The following is a 21,830-nucleotide window of genomic DNA, read 5'->3' as shown; positions in this document are numbered from 1 at the left end:
GTGATTTTGTGATAACACATCCTATAAAATAATTTGTAGGTTTAAAAGAGATAATTATTTTTATTTTGTATTTTAGATACAAACAACTTCACACATAATATTTGTCATTGAATTAACTTAGAAGATAAATCTGTCAATAAAAGAGTCGGTCAATAAAAATATGAAGTAATGAAAATAGAAGAGAGTAGCTTATTGAAACGAATACCTAGACAACTACTTCTCACAATCCCCTTCATTAATGATCTGATTTATGGAACAACTTCTGAAGCACTCTCAATACCATTCATCTCAAATGATAAGTCACAACTCTTCAAACTTGAAACTCTTCAAATACGAAAATCTAACTTGAGTGTTTGTCTTCCCCAACTTAATAGCTTGTACATAAAGTTTCCATACACTTCCCAAAGACAACTAGCTACTCCTTCTACGAGAGAGTTGATATTCATTAAGAAGCGTAAATACTGTTCCTTTTGTGATTATAAACGAATGCTATTGCAGCGCGAATGGTTAAAGCAAATATTAAATGTTTAGTCAATAGGTCATGAGTTCGAGTCTAGGTCAGGTCCCCACATTTATGTTATTATTTTTGCGTCGCTTCCCGTTCATTATATTTTAATTTTCAACTCAAAGTTTTTGATTAAATTAATTATCCATGAAATTAATAATTAAAGGTCTGAAATAACTTATATCATAATAAATTTTGATAATGCATTAATTTAATTATATTTTAAATTCTTATCTTCCAATAAAATTGATCTTAAAAAAGAAGAGCGTAAGAGATTCAACTTATCAAATCAAATCTTGTCAAAATTCTAGGTGTACTCAAGAACTTATCTTAGACTTGAAAAAATAATAAAACATTTCGTCGGTTCGCCTTTGTTATATTTATTACTACAAAATTTTGATATAAGAGTAAATTTATTTTCAATAATATTAATAACAAAAGGTCTGAAATTTTTTATATCATAGAATATTTTGATGATTAAATTAGTTAATTAAATTTATATTCTTACCTTCCGATAAAAGATCTTAATTAATGGATTTGTCTTACAAAGGAAGAGTGCAGGAAAATTCAACTAATCAATTCAAATCTTGTCAACTTTTTAGCCTCTAGGTGTACTCAAGTACTTCTCTTAAGCTTGAACAACTAATCCGTTCCGTCATTTCACGTTATTTACATTTCGATATAAGAATAAAATTTATTTTTCATGAAATTAGTATTTTAAACGCCTCGAATAATTATTACGTAACATTAAAAATATTAATGATTAAATTAATTAATCGAACTATATTTTCTGACCTTATAAATATTGGTCATTTATATTGGTATGAAAATGTTATTTTTTACTTTCTTACCTTCTAAAAAACTTGTTCAATAAATGGATTAAAAAAGAAGAGTGAAAGAAAATATAACTCATCAAATCATGTCTTTTCAACAAGTTGTAGGCATACTCAAGTAGTTTTAATTAGAGTGAACAACTACATTAATCTCGTCCATTCACAAATTTTATTTCTTTTTCTTTTACTTTCCTACTAACAATTGTTGGAGACCAATTATCTAGTGATAAATTTACTCGTATCAAATAATCATTTTTGAACACACGTAACATTTTATATTCTTACCTTCTAAAACACTTGTTTAATAAATGGATTAAAAAACAAGAGTGAATAATCCCATCCATTCTCACATTTTGGTTCTTTATTATCTAGTGACAAATTTAATATTAATTTTTTTTAATTTTGTAGTAAAAAATAGATAAATAATAAAGAAATTTCGTAGTAGTAAAATTGTCATTTTTACTCCTATGAAAAGATATTTTAAACACACATAACATTTTATTTTCTTACATCATAATAAACTTGATTAACAATTCATTTATCATATATTAAAAAAGGAAGGGTGAAATAAAATTCAACTCATCAAATCAACAGTTTTCAAGGAGTGGTAAGTATACTCAAGTAGTTTTAATTAGATGAAGAGAAAGATCTCAGTCACACATTATCGTTCCTTCTCTTTTATTTTCGATAAACAAATTTTTGGGAGCCAAACACATCACTTTTGGCTCCAATCTTTTCTCTATAAATTGAAATCCCGGTAAATGTATTCCTCACACCAGAACCATTTCAAAATATAATTTATACTTGAAAAAAGATGAGTTTTGAGAACTACACAACTCCTTATAACAAAAGAAGGGCAATGTCATTCCCAACCTCTCCGGAGGTTGTGGAAATGTTATATTACATAAAATGGGAGTCATACCAGAAAATGGAGGAGGAAATAGCGGAGTTCCTGAAGCGGCTGATCGAATGGAAGGGTAAGAGGTGGGTCGAAATGATGCTTTTAATGGATGAACCACCCCTCACCCAAACTTTTGAGATATACAAGAAGGTGGTTGTTAAATCACCAAATGGTTTTGCTGTTGGCGCCGACAGAGTTTCTGAAATTACTCCACGAGCAGGAGAGGGAACTTCACTTAATGATTTGTCCGAGGAAAAGAGGGCTGACACGCTCAAATTACACTTCCTTTCAGAAGCATAAGCGATCGTTATCAAGTAAAGAACCCAACTTGTAGGTTGAGGTCGATCCCACGAGGAAAATGGTTTAGACTTTACTTTTAACCAACAATTATATTCAATTAGTCAAATTATTTCCAGAAACAGGTAATAAAAGGGGGTTTGTGCTTGTGTGAAACAAATAGTAAAAACTTAGTAAGTAATCAATAATTAAACTCAACTTTGGTTGTTATCAAAATAAGAGAAATAACTAGGGTATACGTGTTCCCCATAATCTCATAACGCAGTAATCCTAGTAATAGCAATCCTTTTCTAGTATGTTACATGCAAAGTGATAAGTTAGGTATCTCTAAATCCTTGGTCCGGCATCTAGAGAATTTCATCCCGCACCTTGGTCCGGCTACGTGTGTATAATTTACTAACCCTTACCTTTACCTCATATTAGACATCATAATCGATGTTTGGCTTAGTTATTACTTCGCACCAATCGACACTAGCCTATTAGATAGTATCACACTAAATCTATGTTGATAATTCTTTTCTTGTTAATTACCTCCTTGGTCCGGCAAGTAGTAACAAGGCGAGTTCTAACGCGTGCACTCGTTAAAAAGACTTCTAAACGAAAGAATTATCAATACATGCAAAACACTATTCAAGAATTGCTTATTTACTATTCATACTTTTTTAATCGATCATGGTTCCCACAACCCTAGTTGTGGATTTAGTTACCCATACTAGCAAGAACACAATTCATAATTGTAGATGAAGAAATCATGAACTTACTTAAAGAAAATAATAAACCCAGAAGATTTACTTGAATTGCAAAGCCAAAATCTTCAAAACAAACTTTAGAAATCAATAATTGCTAGGGTTGCAAATTAATCCCCAAAGTTACAAAGCAAAAATAGAATAATAGTGTCTAACCCTCAAAAACGAGGTTTACATGTCCTATTTATAGAAAACAAATCCTAAATAAAAAGGGAAACAAATTAAGGAAAGTTTTGTTCAGGTACGCGTCTTCGATCCACGAGACTGACTTACGGACCGTCGATCGATCTACGGTCCGTAAGTCACTTCCGTCACTCGGGACTTAGAAAATATTTCATCTTCCAAAAAATCATCTTCTCTGAAGCAAACGACGGACCAACAGTACGGACTGTAGATCGACCTACGGTCCGTCAATACCTTCCGTAGCTCCATACTTAGCATTTTCAAAAATCAGGTACTGGAACCCTCGCAGTCTCAATCTACGGATCAACAGTACGGTCCGTAGATCAATCTACGGACCGTCAATGGGCACCGTGGTTCCACACTTGGTCAGATTTCCCTGATTTGTCCTCAACACTTTCCTGCTGATCTACGGTCCTCACCTACGGACCGTGAATGGACCTACGGTCCGTAGATGACCTCCGTGGATGCCCTTTTCTGCATTTTCTTCAGCTGTCTCTAAACTTTCGCGCCTGAACACCTTTCCTGCAAAACATGATAAAACACATAAAAACCAATATAAAAAGGCCCTAGACACACACAACTTGTAAGTGAAATGTATTAGAAATACCGTAAACTCACGGTATATCAAGGGCTTGCCAAAGGAGCCTGGAGTTGTAGATTTCTTGGCACAACATAAGGACGCTGGATGAGGTCCTTTTTGCTGGATTTTATTTTAGTTTTTTTTTGTTGTTGTTATGTTTACTCCCATTGCATAATGCATGGGGTTAGTATGTAAATTTTTTTGTTTTCTATCTATGATTATGAAAATAACCATTATCTACTTCTAGTGTTAGGTGTGTTTGCTAAATTTACTAATAAAATTTAACATAGTTCCATGTGAAAGTAAATAATGACGAACCAAAATGCCATTAAAAAACTAAGCTACAAAACGAATAAAAAAAGACGTAATTAAATCATAAGCACTGCTAGCCACCATAAAACAATGTAATTTCTTCATTAGCACTACAACCGTAACAATGACTGGGTTTTTCCATAAATAAACAATTCAAAACCCATGATACACTTAACATTTGACGAAGACGATCTCGACAATACATTGTTAATCTTTTTTGATGTTCGGTGCGTCAATATCTTAAGGGGGACATCGTGCAGAGAAAGTTTCTTGTAAAACCACTGTTCACTTCCTATTTGGTTAAATAACTTGCAACTGGAAAAAAAATACATAGGTTATCAAACATGAATGTAAACAACTTATTTAGATTAAAAATTTACATAACTCAATCTTAAATTTAATAAACCGTTGAATGAGTTGGAAGCAACCCTTTCTACAATTTCACCAAGCAGACCATTATCAAAGGATTCAATAGAAGAATGTAGCCTCTTCATTTCATTAATTTCAGGATGATTTCCGTGTTATAAGATGTTACAATGCATAGTGCTGATGTTTGACAAAATTAACTTTTATAAAGGCCACAAAATAATATACTCAAGAAAAATTAAAAAAAAACTTATATTTTAACTTGACTGTTTTGTCCAAGACTTCGAAATATTGAGTGTTATCACTATCAAAGTATTAGAGGATAGCCAACCTGTTGGGGCCTGTCACGATACCACAAATAGGCCCAACAATTAGACTGCCCAAGAATATTGAATGAATTGATTTGGAACTGGGTTGAGTAGAGTTTAAATGATTGAGTTCCGTAAATGATTTTCGTCTGCTTTTATGGAGGATTATGTGTATTACTTTCTCAATTTGATCTTAATAATAAAAATTTCAAATATACTTATCCCTAATGATTAAAAAATATTTTTAAATAATGTACGATTACAAATTACATGAATAATCTATGCCTTTATACCACCGCCTCGACCACCTCTACCAGCCCTTCGACCTACACCCCGTCTCCCACCACCCCTCCAACCTTGACTAGTCTCACCCACTTGATCTGCATGATAATATATTATATTCCACCTTCCACTACCTCTCCTACATTTATTAGTCAGAGGCCTTCCACGTGTTCGAACTTCCCTTGGGTTCCTAATGAATATTACATCTTCTTCTAAGTCTGGATCACCAACGTTAGGGACTGCCATTTCATCATTCCAATTACAATATACATTGAAACGTCCTTTCAAAACATTTTTAAAATCCGCATATTTAGCATTGTTGTCCAACACAACATCACAATTCCTATCAAACCATTTCTTCAAGGAATTGTACTTTTTGTACTCGTCCGTCATTGATGGATAGCCTCCTTGAAAGAATTTACCTATGTGTGGTCGAATTACGTCCCTTCTCCACCGACGTAGAATATATCTGTCATGGAACATTTTAATTCTACAATGAGACATAGTCTTTAAAATGTGACAGCAAACAACACCTTCACTTTGGAAATTCTTGCAATTGTATTCCAGATATCGATTCTGTGGCCGATATTCCACAATGTAAACAAATCGATTTCCATGAAAATCATTAGATATGGAATAATCTGTTACACTGTACTTCTCAACTCCCTCCACAACATTGAAATCATGGTGTCTTTCAATTTCACAGTGGTACAACCGCTTCAAATGCTCTGCTGCAAAGGCATCGTAAATAGGTCGAGTATAATGGGTTTGAAGCTGCAAATCCCAATCAAAACCACTACAAGGTGTTGCATGCTTTTTTCGTGAGTCAGCTTCTGCTTGAAGTTCCTTCTCATAATTAAATCGCAAGGTTAACTCATACTGCTCGACGAACTGCTTTAGAGAGCTTCGACCGGATATATAACCATAAAAAATGCATGCATTGACTCACTTCTTTGGGTGGACATCATGCCAGCCCAAAAATAGTGTTTCAGGAAGATAGGGATCCATTTTTCCTTCTCCAAGTATAGATTATGAAACCATAGTCTATGCTGAAGCTTGTATTTTTGAATAAAGCCAGCCCATTTTTTCTCAAATTCATTGATAGTGATGTTGTTATAGATTATTGATTTAAATTCGGGATTGGCAATCTTAAAGTCCCACACACCCTTAAGCTTTGCAGGCAGCTTTGTCATGATGTACCAAATACAATACCTATGGATGATGTCTGGAAATACCTCTACAATTGCTGCTTTGATACTCTTACATTGATCAGTGAGAATAGTCGTTGGAGGTTCATTGCCCATTGCTGCCAGCCAAGTAGAGAAAACGTAAGTCTTAATATCCTCACTTGTGAGCAAAGTGCAGCCCAAAAAAATAGACTGTTTGTGTTGATTCACACCAACAAAAGATGCAAATGACATGCGACATTGATTCACCAAGTACGTTGAATCGAAACAAACAACATCACTAAACTCCCGATACGCATACTTGTAATGTGTGTGAACCCACACTACGTTGCGAAGTCTACCAACATTATCTGTGTCAATTACATAAAAAAATTCATCGTCCTTCATCTGCATTGAAGCGAAGAATTTTTGTATTGCCGCAGCATCACATGACAATGTCCTCATCCTGCGTTGTTGAAGAATGTAGTTTTGACAGTCTTTAGGTGTGCATCCCATTCTATCTGGACCACCTGCTTGTACTTCCAAAAGTCTAATGCTTTTGGCAAGTCTAATTCCTGCGATGTCATGGGCTTCAAGGTTTCGTTTTAATGCCTTACATATTTTCCTATGGCAACCAAAAACACGTGCCAAAGATGGTTGTGCTCCGTTGTAATTGTTGTTACGCGACATGAACATCAGGCAGCACAACACAATTAACTTTGCATTTGCAATAAACTTTTTTACTATAATTCTTAGCAGTTGGTTTTCTACTTTTATCATAAGCGAATGAGACATACCTAGCTTATTCACAACCTCTCTTTTTTGAAGTCTTTTTAAGAACTCCAAATCCATTTAAATGACTATGTTCTTTATAAAAAGCAAAAGGAGATTCTACACTACAATAGACCATATCTACAAGAGGGCCTTCCATATATTGTTGGTCTGAAAAATTATCATCATTAGCTGAATTTGTCTGTTCATTACATTCTTCTTCAGCTTCATATTCCTCTCCGTCACAAACACTTATTGATTCCTCTTGCTCCGGTTGATTCATTTCTTCAAAGAGCTTGTTAATAACATCTTCATCATCACTATGCAAATAATGTTCTGGCCCATCGTATGCATCATCGGAATCTTCATGATGTTCATCATTTTGGGACAACAAACCATCATCCTCATATAACCCCAAAACATTATTCAATACATTGTTTAATTGGCTATTCTGACTAGTCGATTCCATCTTGTTAAAATTATATAAATCCAACAACAAAATAAATTCTTGATCAACAAATTAAAATAAAAACGGATGAGAGTGAATAGTGAAGTTGAAAGAGATAAAAAGAGTAAAGTAAGAGAGAGTAAAGTTGATGGAGATAAAAAGAGAAAAGTAAGAGAGAGAGTAAATAATAATTAAATTGTCAAAGGTGGTTTTCCTTTTTGGAGGGAAATACAAGTGGTTTTGGAGCTAAAGGGACATTTTCGTCATTTACCCGTGTCTTGACAATTCGTGCCAAAATTTTGTCTTGCCAATTAGCAGTGCTCCTAATCCTCAAACACCGAAAAGACAAAAGGGGCTCCAAAACCAATCAAAAGAGTCACATTTCTTAGCCCTAATTTCAATTAGGGGTGTGCAAAAATCGAACCGACCAATAAATCAAACCAAAAAAAATGTTATTGGGGTATTGGGTTAACGGGTTTTTAATGGTTTTATAAGAAAAATAATTGGGTTATCGGTTTGGTATCGATTTTTAGTATTGGGTTATTAGGTAAATCGATAACCCATTAAGACGATAGTAAGTTACTACTATACTTTTCATAAATATTAAATATTAATCATTTAATATAACTAGACACTATATCAATACTCTACACTACGGTCTACACACTTCACACGTCATAGTACTTCTACTTCACAACAGAAATTTCATATTATGTTTTGGTTGTAACATGTTATTGTAGCCTTCATACTATATCTACTCTTATTGATGGAATTTCTCATTATATTTCTTGTTTCACTGTATCAAAGCATTTACAGCTCATTTGCCTGTCTCACTGTATCGTGCCAAATTGTTAGAAAAGTGAGAAATCATATATTTATTTTATGAGCATTTTTTTATTGGTTAAACCGAAAACCAAATCGTTAATAACCAAAAACTGATAAAGAATATCTTATTGGTTTAGCTTATTTAAAAATTGAAAACCGATAAACCGAACTGAGAGAACATTGTTGAAGGCTCACTGAGTGCTTCTAGGTTAAAGGTAAGCACTAGACTCACTCCACGGGAACTCGCTTTTCGTGCACACCCCTAATTTCAATAACTCAAAGAACTAGTCCTCAAACAATGAAAAGGCTGTACAAACTCAAAAAAGGTGTCAAAAGAATATCTTTACGAGTATGGAAACCAGTGGGTTTACAATTTTTTCCTTTGTAGTAATTTCTTGGACCCTTTTTGGCTGTGAGAATGTCAAGAGAGGCTGTACTCTTCTTTCTGAAAGCCTTCCCTATCCCCACTAACAAACCCAATGCCATTTTTCTCCAATTTTCAACCTCAAGAGTGACAAAGATGAAGAATCGGTGTGTTTTTCTGGGGTTTTAGCCTCTTCCAAAGGGTTTATTCTCTCTTAGCCAATTTCGACCGCATCAAAAGAAAATTATATATCCCATATGCTTTTTCATTTGTCACTTGTACCCTTCTTTAGTTTTTACATATGTGGCAACTCAAGCTCAAGGATGAGGGTTATTGAGGGTCGATAAAAAATACTTAATTTATTTACCTCATAAAGGTAAGGGTAAAATTATGTATATTTTGAAGGCCTTTGATTATTATGTCTCATTGTGAAATTAGAAAGATTAAAAAGTTTTATTTTTAAAGTGAAATAATAATATTTGAAAACTAGAGTTGTGTTTGTGTTTTTCATTTTTTACTAGAGTAGCAATTTGGGTGGAAAAAAAAAACAAATGTATCAGTAGCTCTATTTCCAATAATTCATTGACATGTTATTTTGGGACACTTTAAGGATGAAGCAAACCTTTAACCATATACTAAAAAAAGCAGTTAAAATATGTTGAGGTCTATTATAAAAAAAAATAGCAATTTTCACATATAGCAAACATAAATATCATATTTGTATGTTATAGCTATAATTTGTATAATTGTGCGCCATATAAATATGTATATTTCGCTATACATATACAAAAGAAAGCAGTTGTATATAATTTGTTTTTGTTTCGGTATACATATACAAAAGATTAATTGTATAATCTGTGTTTGTATAAAGCGAGAAAGAGAGAAAGGCAAAAAAGAACTGGGCAAAGGAATATTTGTATTGTATAATTATAAGTGTATAGGACGAAGATATATATATTTGCATGTGTATATACAATTTTCTCTCGCTTTATACAAACAGAAACACAATTTATACATTTTTGTTGAATAAGCGAGAGAGGCGAGGGAGATCTAGGAGAGTGGCGAGCGAAATCTGGGAGAGGTGAGAGAGGAAAACGAAAATATATGTATATATACAATTTTCTCTCGATTTACACAAACACAAACACATTTTATACATTTGCGTTTGTATAAAAGCGAGAGAGGTGAGGGAGAGAACGAGATTCACCAAGAGAGAGGCGAAATAGCAACAGTTTGTTATGGGATACAATTAAATCAAACTATGTTTATAGTATTTAATTTGAATTAATAGTTTGCTATTATATACAATTTTCCCTAAAAAAAATTGTAAACCCATTAAACAGATAGAGCAATTGTTTGCAACTACTAATAATTATACATTTCTACTATGAATAACCTCATAACATTTTCAAAATATAGAAGTAGAAGGACCTTTTTTCATATCATCTCAAAATTTCAAAATTAACTAAACTACAATATTTATTGAACAAACAATTTTTACATTCAAGGACTTGATTTATCTAAGCAAAAATTAAATTCAAAGATAAAAACACAACATTGCCAAAAGAGAACCATACCTACACCTAACATTTCAATCTTTGTAACTAAAAAATAGCCAATAGCCTAGAGTTCCAAAATGTACAAGGAAAACGTCACGATAATATCCTGAAGTTTCACTTGTCGAATTTGAAACTCTGTAACAATGACTAACTTTCTAAAAACAAGGTCGAAAAGTGGCTAGGTAGTGCTATTTCTACAACTTAGGCCTTTTAGCCTATATGCTTACAATTAACACTAGATTTCAAATGTTCAATGGACCAGCCCACCATTTTGGTGTAATGGACTAACATGCCCATTCGAAAGCCCGGCCCGTTTCCTTGCATTGACCTTTATGTTTTCCATGAATTGATGAAAATTCTTCTCAGATGATCCATCTTGTCCTAATGCATTCTCTAATGTCTTCCTCACTTCCTTCACTGCTTTTCTCAACTCTTGAGTACTATTCCCACACATAAAATGGCTAACCTTTTCGGCTACTTCCTCGTGTGTAACGCGTTCTTTGTCACACAGGTTAATTCCGATCTTCCAATCATTTACAACTAGTTTTCGGTTAGTGAATTGATCAGTCAGCAAGGGAAAACAAATCAACGGTATACCACACCATATGCTTTCCAATGTCGAGTTCCATCCACAGTGAGTCAGGAATCCACCAGTCGCAGGGTGTGATATCACTTCAATCTGTCTACACCATGGCACGATCAACCCGCGATCTTTTATACTTTCCTCAAACCCCACAGGCAGGAAATCCGTCTCATCCGAGCTAACGATATCAGGCCTTAGGACCCAAATGAAGTTCACCCCACTAAGTTGAAGCCCATGGGCTATCTCCAATAGGTCTTCTTTACTAGTGTGAGCATAGCTCCCAAATGAGACATACAAGACTGAGGAATTGGGCTTGTTGTTGAGCCATTGAGAGCAATCAGACTCAGACCATAGGCTAATACTGAATGGGGCCTTAGTGAAATTCCCAGATGGGAAAATGGGACCAATAGCATATGTGGGCTGGTTTTTGTTTAGGGCTGAGAGGGTATCAAATTCAAGTTCTTGGACTGTGTTACAAATGATGATATCAGCCTTTTTAATATCTGTAAAGGCCTTGTAGATTACCCTATGCACCACAGTCCATATATCAGTTGCTTGGAGATAAGACATCAAGTCTCTTGGTTCAATAGCTTTAACTCCTGGTATGTAGTCTATAGTGTCCTTTCGATTATCTGAAAAATAAGAATATAATTTAATCAAATTATCTACTACTATTAAGAAAGAGTAATATCTAGAAAGAAAGAACGGATTTCACAGATAGTAGCACAAGAAAAAGACTTGCTTTTGATGCCACCATGTGCCTACCAACAATGGGATGAGTGGCAGGTTCTTGTCACTCTTTTGATGTGATGCCATTGTGGTGACACAAGAACTATCGAACAGGGACAACTTTCATCTCATCACAGACATGTGAAAGACTAGTGCATCCAAGTACAACACTAGAAATGTGATAGGCCTAGTTAGTTATTTATATGGTCTAAGACTCACAATAATCTTACTATATGTTTAAGAGGAAGGAGCCTACCAGCATCAAGATGCAACTAACGAGCTGACCAGGAACATGTTCCAATTGCTCTAGAACCACTAAAGAAGGGCAACTTTCATCTTAACGTTGGCGTTTGGAAGACTAGTGCATACAAGCACAGCGCAATGAATATCATAGGATTCATTAGTCATTACCATAGTGTTAGACCCCACAACAATTTTTTACATATAATGGGTTGTTGTCTGTTGAGGTACTTGTAGCACATATTGAGACAAAGAGTCCTACTCATAAGCTGAAAAGTCACTTCACTAACATAAAATAATTTCAAGTAGACTCACCAATCCCACTCAGGACCAATAATGAGTTAGTAAAGGAATCAATGCTAGATTCTCAATATAAGACTGATTAGCATAGCTACCTTTTAAAAAAATTCAATTAAAACTTTATGCTCCAACCCTATAGTCCAGTTTTTAAAATATTACATGTACAAACTTATTCATAAACCTTTTTTTCTAATATGATGCAGATGTGACAACCAAGTGGGGGTCAAGGCAATGTTAGATAGTCAAAGAAGGCAGCTATTCAAATAGTAAAATGAATATCTTTAGTCCACCAAATATGCACAGGCTAGGTTTTTTTTTTTTCGATAGACCCTCACCTCAAGAAAAAGAAATCAGAAGTGCAGAAGCCATAGCACAAACAAAAGAAGAAAAACATGACAAAGTATAATTACTTATATGAAAGAAGAAGTTAGACAATACACAACTATCTACTAACCTTCTATCTTAATCAATATAAACACATATTACACATTAGTTACATACTGTATACTGGTTAGAACTTATAAAAAGATGGTAATTATGATTATTTTTTATTATAGGTTTTGTAGAGTTGTTGTGCAGTGCAACATCATTCCTTATTTTTAATTCTAAAGATATCTCCAACTCCAAGTGTGAACACCTATTTTATTATAATATCCACATGCAATAACAGACAAAAGATCAAATTAAAGACACCACTAGACCAATTTGACTAATTTCTCTCTGAAAATGTGAAAACTCTTGTTACATACAAAAACTTTTTTTTGTAGGCATCTCTCAACCATCAACCATTAATGTTTTCAAAAAAACAAAATAAAAACATGTTTTGTTTTAATTAAGATACAAACTATTTTTAGAAAATAAGTTGTTTGTTCTGAAAATCAAATTCTAGTAGCTAGTAGTAAAGTGGTATCTCAACTAACCACCATTATCACCACCAAACTTTCATTGGATCCCACAACCTAAAACAGGACAAAAACAAAAAGGAAGGAGACACCCACTGGCCTACCCAACATTTTACACCAGTTATGTTGGTACATGGTCACAATCCAATTTACAAGTGTTGGTTGTGATCAATAAAGTGAATTCAGAATCATAAGGTTTCAGATTCAAATTCCAATGAAGCCAAGAATATCAAACATTTTTTCATATATGTCCAAGCTAGTGAACAGAGTTTCCAATATGTGTTGCTAAGGAGGCAAAATATATCCTATAGAATTAGTCGAGATGTATACTAACCGAACAACATGATTATGCATTATATTATTTTAAAAAGACTATTAGTTGGCTTTGAGACTTCACTTTCTGATTGATATTTATTCTACGGGGCGTCAGTCACATATTATATTTTTCAAATACATACATTTATATTATAATCCTTGTGAATCCATATCAAGTGGCACTTTTTTCTAAAAGGTGGTATGGATCGCAAGAGATATACTCAATCCATGTAAACTCTGAATTATCATTTCATTATTGAGACAAAAGTAGTCGAAATTAAGTGTCACATAAATTGAGACAGAAAAAACAATTATCAACTTCTATAATTAAAAAAAGCATCTTGCATTCACAGAGGTCAGGTAAAAGCTGAAAGGAAGTAATGTGACATAGACAACCTAGCATAATAATGCAAATATTAACAACTATTTTCTTAGCTTGAACTCGTGACCTACAGATAACTGGGAGAAAATGAAAAGGGGGCACGAACCTTGAGAAGCAAAATGTCCATTTTTCTTGAGCAATTCCATATGATAATACAGATTAAAAACCAGAGCAGGTTCCGTCCAAAACGAAACATAAACCAAATTATACTTGTCGGCAATCATCGCCGGCCATACATAAAAAGTATCAGCGATCAAACACGTCACCGGCGGATCCGATTTCACCAAATCCCCAACCAATTCATCAAAATGCGCCGAAAAAACGTGCAACAAACCCTCAACAAATTGGTCATGATTCAATGACCTATCAAACCCTAAAGGAAACCCATCATTCACAGTCGCGTAACGAATATCAAGCCCAGATTCACGAGCTCTAGCAAACAGATCATCTTTGTTTTTTATTTGAGAATTTTCTCTAGATTGAGAATTGGAAATCTTAGAATGGATATAATGAGTGTTTACAAAAGTGATTGTGAAACCATGTGAAGCTAATTTTATAGCTAAATACACAAAAGGGGTAATGTGACCTTGATATGGATATGGAATCATAATAGCATGAGGTTTTTGGTGATGATTCGCCATTGTTGATGATGATGAAGATGATAGAATTTTTTTAAAATTTTTTTATTTTTTTTTTGGATTTTTCTTTGCAAGGAAGAATAGGTATTTGGAGAAGATGATTGACGAATTTGCGAGTTTCAAGTGGACATTTATTTGTGCTCCATAAATGAAGGGAAAAGGAGGGGAAATGAATTAAAGGAGGGGAAAATGGGAAATTACAAGGAAAGGGAATGAGATTTTGTAAAATTCTAATTTGAGTAATCAAACTAGAATAATTTATTTTAATATAGGGAAGGGCTAAATGGACCATAGTTTTTAAGTCAATAGATATTGACTACTCAAATGTCCTCTTTTTAACTTTTTATCAAGAATTATTGATGATTTTTCCTCATATTTTAAATGTGATGATATCTTTTGTTTTCTATTGTAATTATTATTCTTGTTAAAAGTAAGATTTTTGAATTAAAAATATCAAATTTAACTAATACAAAAAAAATGTATGGATCATGGTGCTTAAAGGGGTTAGTTGAGCAAGAGTAAAATAGAGTACCTAGAGTTCAAGTTCAGTGACACAACTCACGTGGTCGATGTAGAAGTAAAGATTGATATGATATTCAAGTAGTCTTCAAAAGAGAAAGTTTTTATTATCTTGGGTTAACAATTCAAAGAAATGAAGGGATTGATGATGATGTTACATATCTTATTGGAGCATGAAGGATGAAATGGAAATTCGCAGATGGTATTTGTGTGATAAGAATGTGTCGTTAGAACTTATGTTGTCACGAGCCTAGATGCGAGTGTATGCACACATTTTGTCTGGTTAGTGTCGAGTTTATTTTGATAAACACTGGGTGATAGTTTAGTTAGGAAGTTAAACTCACACACTTTGAGATATTCAACTTGCAAAAGCATGATATTTCAGATGTGTTTTTCCTCATTCATTCAATATAATAATAATTAATCCATCCGTTCCAATTTACATGACACCTTTCGAATTTCGAGATTCAAACAAGTCTATCTTTGATCGCAAATTTTTCATATGTCTTTTAAATATTTTGAATTGTCAATTATTGTAACTTACAATACTTTTTACGTAATTTATAAATATATAATTTCATTTTAAAAAAAATGGAAACTCCATAAGCAAATCTCCAAGCAAATTTAAACTATTTGACTCTCGAAAAAACAAAAAAGTATCACGTAAATTGGCGAAATTGAGGGAGTGTATATATATATAGCTTCAAAGAATTCTCACACCTCTCACTAAGTTAAGTGTCCGTTTGGATGGGCTTTTAAGTTGGTTAAACTGACTTAAAAGTCAGTGTTTGACTAGTGAGAGTGTTTGACAATTATAAAAATAACTTAAAATAAGTCAAAAGTTAAAAGTAGGGTGATCCCTACTTTTTTTTCTTTTAACTTAAAAGTTATTCTACTTTGACCAAGTATATTACTTTTTTACCTTTAATTCTTTTAAACAATTCCCAAAATTCTTTTATGTGATCTATTCAAATTATATATTTTTGAAATTTAAAATAAGTTGCACATTTAAAATTAACTTAAATATTAAGTTATTGAAATTGAATTAAAATATAAATTAATTTTGTTTTAATTTTTCTTAGAAATAAAAACCTTAGATTAATCAATTTTTTATTATGTTAACAATTTTAAGGGTATTTCAGACATTTTGATAAAAAAGTGTTCAACAACTGCAACACTTTTATCTAAACACATAACTACTTATTTTTAAAAGAACAACTTTCACATATAGCAAACATAAAAATCATATTTGTATGTTATAACTATAGTTTGCATAATTGCGCTTCATAGCAAACATAAATATGTAAATTTCGCTATACATATACAAAATAAAACAATTGTATTATCTGTTTCGGTATACATATACAAAAGATCAATTGTATAATTTGTGTTTGTATAAAGCAAGAAAAGAGAAAGACAAAAGAAAACTGGGCAAGGGAAGATCATATTTGTATAATCATAAGTGTATAGGACGAAAATATATGCATTTGTATTTGTATATACAATTTTCTCTCGCTTTATACAAACACAATGTATACATTTGTGTTTGTATAAAGCGAGAGGCGAGTGAGAGTGGCGAGCGAGATCTGGGAGAGGGGAGAGAGGGGAACGAAAATATATGTATATATACAATTTTCTCTCGTTTTATACAAACACAAACGCATTTTATATATTTGTGGTTGTATAAAAGCGAGAGAGACGAGGGAGACTGCCCAACGAGAACGAGAGTGGCGAGCGAGATTAACCAGGAGAGAGGCGAAATAACAACAATTTGCTATGGGATACAATTAAATCAAACTATGGTTATAACATTTAATTTGAATTAATAGTTTATTATTATATACAATTACCCTTTTTAAAATAACTTTCAGCACTTTAAAAAGTTACTTTTTAAAAGTAATTTTTTTAAACCAATTCAAACGGGCTCTTAGTATAATCTCCCTTTTCCTTGGACATAATTTCATCTATTTAATATTTATCTTAATCTTCTAACATGGCACATAATGATCATATATAAAGCATTAAGGGAAAACATATACAAATAGATTTCCCATGTTAGCATTTTAAATTTTCTGATACCCTATTTGAAATTCTACAAGAAAATTAAAGGTTGTTGCACTTTAGATTCATGTTAATAATAAAGTTGTTGCATTTTATCATTAAAATAACATAATATTATATAATAAAATACATTATAAAGCAATGCTTTAGAATTGGCATCTCAGAATATGCATATGTAAACCATTAATGAAAAAGTAGCAAATCAATTTTTTTGAAGTGACCTAAAAGGATGAAATTGGTGGCTCAGAGGAAGATGGACCATATGAGGTTTGGTAAAATGGGGACATATGTTCTACATTATGATATTAATATCAAGAAAAATAGAGAACTCTAAAATAATTAGACGGAATGGTCTAGAGATTTTCGTACTTATTTTGATTTATCATCTCAATTCTTGTATTTGTTTGAAGTTCTATTCAGACATTTTTACTTTGATTTATCATCTCAATTCTTCTATTTGTTTGGAGTTCTATTCAAACATTTTTACTTGATCAAAATAAAAAAAATTAACTCTTCTGACAAGCTTATGGTTATTTACATAAATTAGGAGGAAAGATTATTAAGCAATAAAAATAATTGAAATACTAACAAGTTGAAGGATGAAAATCTTTTTTCTTATTTTCTTTTCTTAATTTTTTTTTTTCTTAACCTTTCCCTATGGGCTTCATCAGAGTATCAGTAATGTCGAGACTTGGACTGTGTTGTGACAATGATAGTAGGAGTATGGGTTATTTTTTAAACTTTTTTTTATTTTATAAATCAATGTTTCCAACTTGCATATTTTAAGACCACCCATGTTTCTTGTTTATAGGCCATATTTAATATTTTTTTAATGTCTTGATATTGTTTGATTCGATATAATATTTAATTTGTAGTCTAAACTCACTCATTATGATCTTATCATAGAGATGAGCTGTCGAAAGACAATTTAGATGAAGTTAGCAAGATGTAACAATAACTAGGTTAGGATACTAGCATTTGTCATTAAAAAAACTTGCCAGAAAGCAGATCAAATATATAGAGGATGATAGTACAAGCAAACTACTAGGTGAACGAGGTCGAAGGGATCTTATGCAAAACCTTCATCGACAACCTCTCATTTGTTCGACTACTCATGAAGTTTGTTGTGTTTAGGTATATAAGAAGTCTTATCCTGAAAAAGAGTGTAAAACAATGCTCATCTTAAAATAATATTTTGATATTTTTCTGGCTATACAATATTTCATTCATGGTAAATGAATTTTTTTAAAACTAAGTTATTTTCAACTATACAATGTACAAACACAATATTATATTTGTTTAAAAGAAATTATAGAAGTAAAGTGTATCACATAAGATCGAATGAATTGTACTTTTTAAGTTCCAAGACATAATGGAACCAGCTGCCTCTGTGGCAGAATATTCTCTTATATATGATCATCTCCATTGAGCATATTCCATGAATAAAAGGATTATTGAGGCAGATTTAGAATGGTTCTGCTGATTCAATTGAACTCATAAAGATTGATTATGAATAATATATATATATATATATATATATATATAAAACATGATTATCTACTCATTCAAAATATACTGATTCTTGGAGTGTTTAAGTATGGATGAACTTTTTTTTCCAGAAACTAATATTCAACTTTTTTTTATGTCTAGTTAATCAAAAAATTTGAAAAATAAATTTCTTTAAAATAAGGAAAATAACCCGTGCACCGGGCCATATTCTGAACCAGGCCTCCTAAACCATCCTGGATCATCACCTTAGGAAACAGCCCAGCCCAACCCAAGAACCGAAAAGCTTAAGATGCCAATTATTAGTTCTTTAGTTTCCGATATATGATCAGACATATGAATTCAAAATTTAAAGTTATAGATTTTATAATAAAGTTAAATTAATATAATAATAATAATAATTGAGTTCACACTTCACAGATCAATATTAATCCAAGTACACAACGTAAATAAAAGTTATTGAATTCACGTGAATACAATGTTTTAAGACTAGATCCTCTCAAGCTAAACTAATCTTCATCTTCAATTCTTCAACAAACTTATTGAAATTAACATTTGATGATCCATTCGTAGCTAATGTATTATGAAATGTCTCTTTCACTTGTGCAACATTCTTCCTTAAATTACTCGAAGTCTCTTCGTTCATCAAATATTTAATCTTATCGCATACTTCCTCTCTCGCGATCGATTCCTCGTCACGAAGATTGATTCCAACTTTCCAATCATAAACCACCAATTTCCGATTAGCGAGTTGATCGGTGACAAGCGGAGAACAAATCAACGGCACCCCACACCAAATGCTTTCCACAACAGAATTCCATCCACAATGACTCAAAAAACCTCCGACTGCTGAATGTGAAATGACCCTTGTTTGGTTGCACCATGGCACGATCAACCCTCGATTCTTCACTTTTTCTTTATATCCAATGGGCAAAATATCATTTTCATCTTGACCTAAAAAATTAAACCTAAATACCCAAATGAAATTAACTTCACTAAGCATAAGTCCATGAGCTAATTCAAGAATATCCTCTTTGTTGACAAGAGCCACACTCCCAAACGAGACGTACAAGACCGAACCACGAGGCTTGGCATCGAGCCATTGGGTGCAATCGTGCTCGGACCATAGGCTACTCGAAATAGTTAGTTCAGTGAAATTCGCTGACACAATTGGACCAATGGCGTAGAACTTGTGGTTTTCTTGAATCGATATGATGGTTTCAAGTTCGAGCTCCTGAACAGTATTGGCTATTATTATATCAGCTTTTCGAACATCTTGAAATGCCTTGTAGATTAATTGGTGCACCACTGAATTTTGGAACAAGGATGGCAAGTCACTTGATTTGATTGATTTAACTCCAGGAATATAATCAACAATATCTTGCCGATTTTCTGTTAAAAAATGATTTAAGAAAATTATCAGTTTAATAATTCTACGTGAGAATATTGAAAACACTCTTAAATCAAATGTGAATTATTAGTTTCATTCCCAAACTATTTGACAGTTTTAAAAACACTCATTTAATTGACTAATTGAACTTAAATACACTCACGATCTTACAACATGAGTGAAATACGTACACTCTTAAATTCTCGTCAAGTGTAGGGGTGTTTTCAACACTTCTCTCGACTTTTTATTAAGAGTTACATGCCATACAAGAGTTTGAGATCACTTGCTATGTCTTGTGGCAAATGGGGGTGATCAGGGTCAGTGGTGGATCCAGGATTTTCATTAAGGGGGTTCGAAAAAAAAGAGCAGTGCTTAAGATTTGAGGTTTGAACCCCTCAACCACTAATCCAACCTCTAATCCTATATTCAGGAGGTTCAAAATCAATATATAAACATAAAAATTCTTTAAAATACCTTAAATATACAACGTAATTTTTTGCCGAGCTCGGCAGACTCTAGGTCCTCCCCTGATCAGGGTATATCTAAATTTATTTAATTAAATAGAGGAGTGTTTTTAAGATTGTCAATAATTAGAAATGAAACTAATAATTTACATCAAGTTTAGAGATGTTTTCAACACTTGTCTTATTCTATATTCTAACAAGACTTGTGAGATGACATCGTTCATCACGTAACAAAGTAACACGTCTACATAGGACAAATATTTAATTTTACTAAATCAAATTCGCACCACCCATTTATTTATCAAATTTTAACTTAGAAACATAACTTTAAATCCTGAATCCATCTCGAAAACTGAGTTCTTTTTCAATCAGAAAAAGAGAGAGAGCAAGCAGTATTCATGTATATGTAAACTCAGACTTAAAACGTATACAGTATAAGAAAAACTCACCATGAGAGCCAGAGTGTCCATTTTCTTCAAGCAAATCCAAATGATAATAGAGAGCAAAAACCAAAGCTGGCTCAGTGAAGAATGAAACATGAACAATCTCGTATTTTTTTTATATAATCGATGGCCAAACAAGGAAAGTATCAGCAATCAAACAATTAATTGGATCAATACAATCCTCTTTCACTAATTCCCCAACTAGTTTATCAACATGATTCGAAAATCCATTTATTAGACCTTCCAAAAATGGTAACGAATTCATATTCCGATCGAATTCCAACGGAAATCCATCGGAAATAGTTAAATAACGTATGTCAAGCCCAGATTCACAGGCTTTAGAGAAGATATTTTCGAGCCCGGACTCAGGCCCGGGCTCTGAGGAGGAAGGTGAATGGGCTTTTGTTATTTGGGAATGAATGAATTGTGTGTTGATAAAAGTTATGATGAATCCTTTTGAAGCAAGTTTTAAGGATAAATGGATTGCTGGATTTATATGACCTTGATATGGGCATGGAATTACCAAGGCATGAGGATGAAACTGTTTTGCCATTTTTTTTGTTGTTTGATTGGTGAACTTTGACTCTAGAATTACATGTTTCTTTATCTTCAAGAGTGGGGGTGGGTGGGTAGCTCAATTATTTTTTGGGGTATGTGAGTGAAAAATATCTTAAAGTGGGTTTTTTGGAAGAACAAATATTAAGGTATAAATCCTTAAAAATTGTATAAAATTTAATAACTAGACACACATCTTACCTTTGCATATTTTTTAAGGGAAAAAGGATAAATATATTCACGAACTATCGTAAATGGTATGCAAATACTTTCCGTCATACTTTTGGGACATTAGTGCCCCTGCCGTCCAAAAACTAGAGCATATATACCATTTATACTAACAGATATACACGTGTC

At 32.8% G+C, this 21,830-nt stretch overlaps 1 protein-coding gene and 1 pseudogene across 1 annotated transcript; both read right to left on the bottom strand.

The window, feature by feature from the left end:
• Positions 1-10,478: 10,478 nt before the first annotated feature.
• LOC125824572 (UDP-glycosyltransferase 86A1-like) lies at positions 10,479-14,609 on the bottom strand. Its single transcript, XM_049503974.1, has 2 exons — positions 14,004-14,609; positions 10,479-11,661 (listed from the first exon to the last, which is right to left on the bottom strand). The coding sequence occupies exons 1-2, from the start codon at positions 14,536-14,538 to the stop codon at positions 10,697-10,699; spliced, it is 1,500 nt and encodes a 499-aa protein (XP_049359931.1). The 5' UTR covers positions 14,539-14,609; the 3' UTR covers positions 10,479-10,696.
• Positions 14,610-19,067: 4,458 nt separating this feature from the next.
• Positions 19,068-21,473, bottom strand: LOC125825508 (UDP-glycosyltransferase 86A1-like; annotated as a pseudogene).
• Positions 21,474-21,830: the final 357 nt, after the last annotated feature.

This window comes from Solanum verrucosum, unplaced genomic scaffold (genome assembly GCF_900185275.1).
Source record: "Solanum verrucosum unplaced genomic scaffold, falcon-dt-bn FXZP01000125.1, whole genome shotgun sequence".
Classification (NCBI taxonomy): Eukaryota; Viridiplantae; Streptophyta; class Magnoliopsida; order Solanales; family Solanaceae; genus Solanum; species Solanum verrucosum.
Note: the sequence above shows the minus strand (reverse complement) of the source record. Positions and strands in the feature narration are given on the sequence as shown.

Excerpts from the sequence above, each read along its gene's own strand:
- LOC125824572 (XM_049503974.1), bottom strand. The coding sequence starts at position 14,538 with ATGGCGAATCATCACCAAAAACCTCATGCTATTATGATTCCATATCCA. Across the intron at positions 11,662-14,003 it reads TGGACATTTTGCTTCTCAAG|ATAATCGAAAGGACACTATA; the intron begins GTTCGTGCCCCC and ends CTTATTTTTCAG.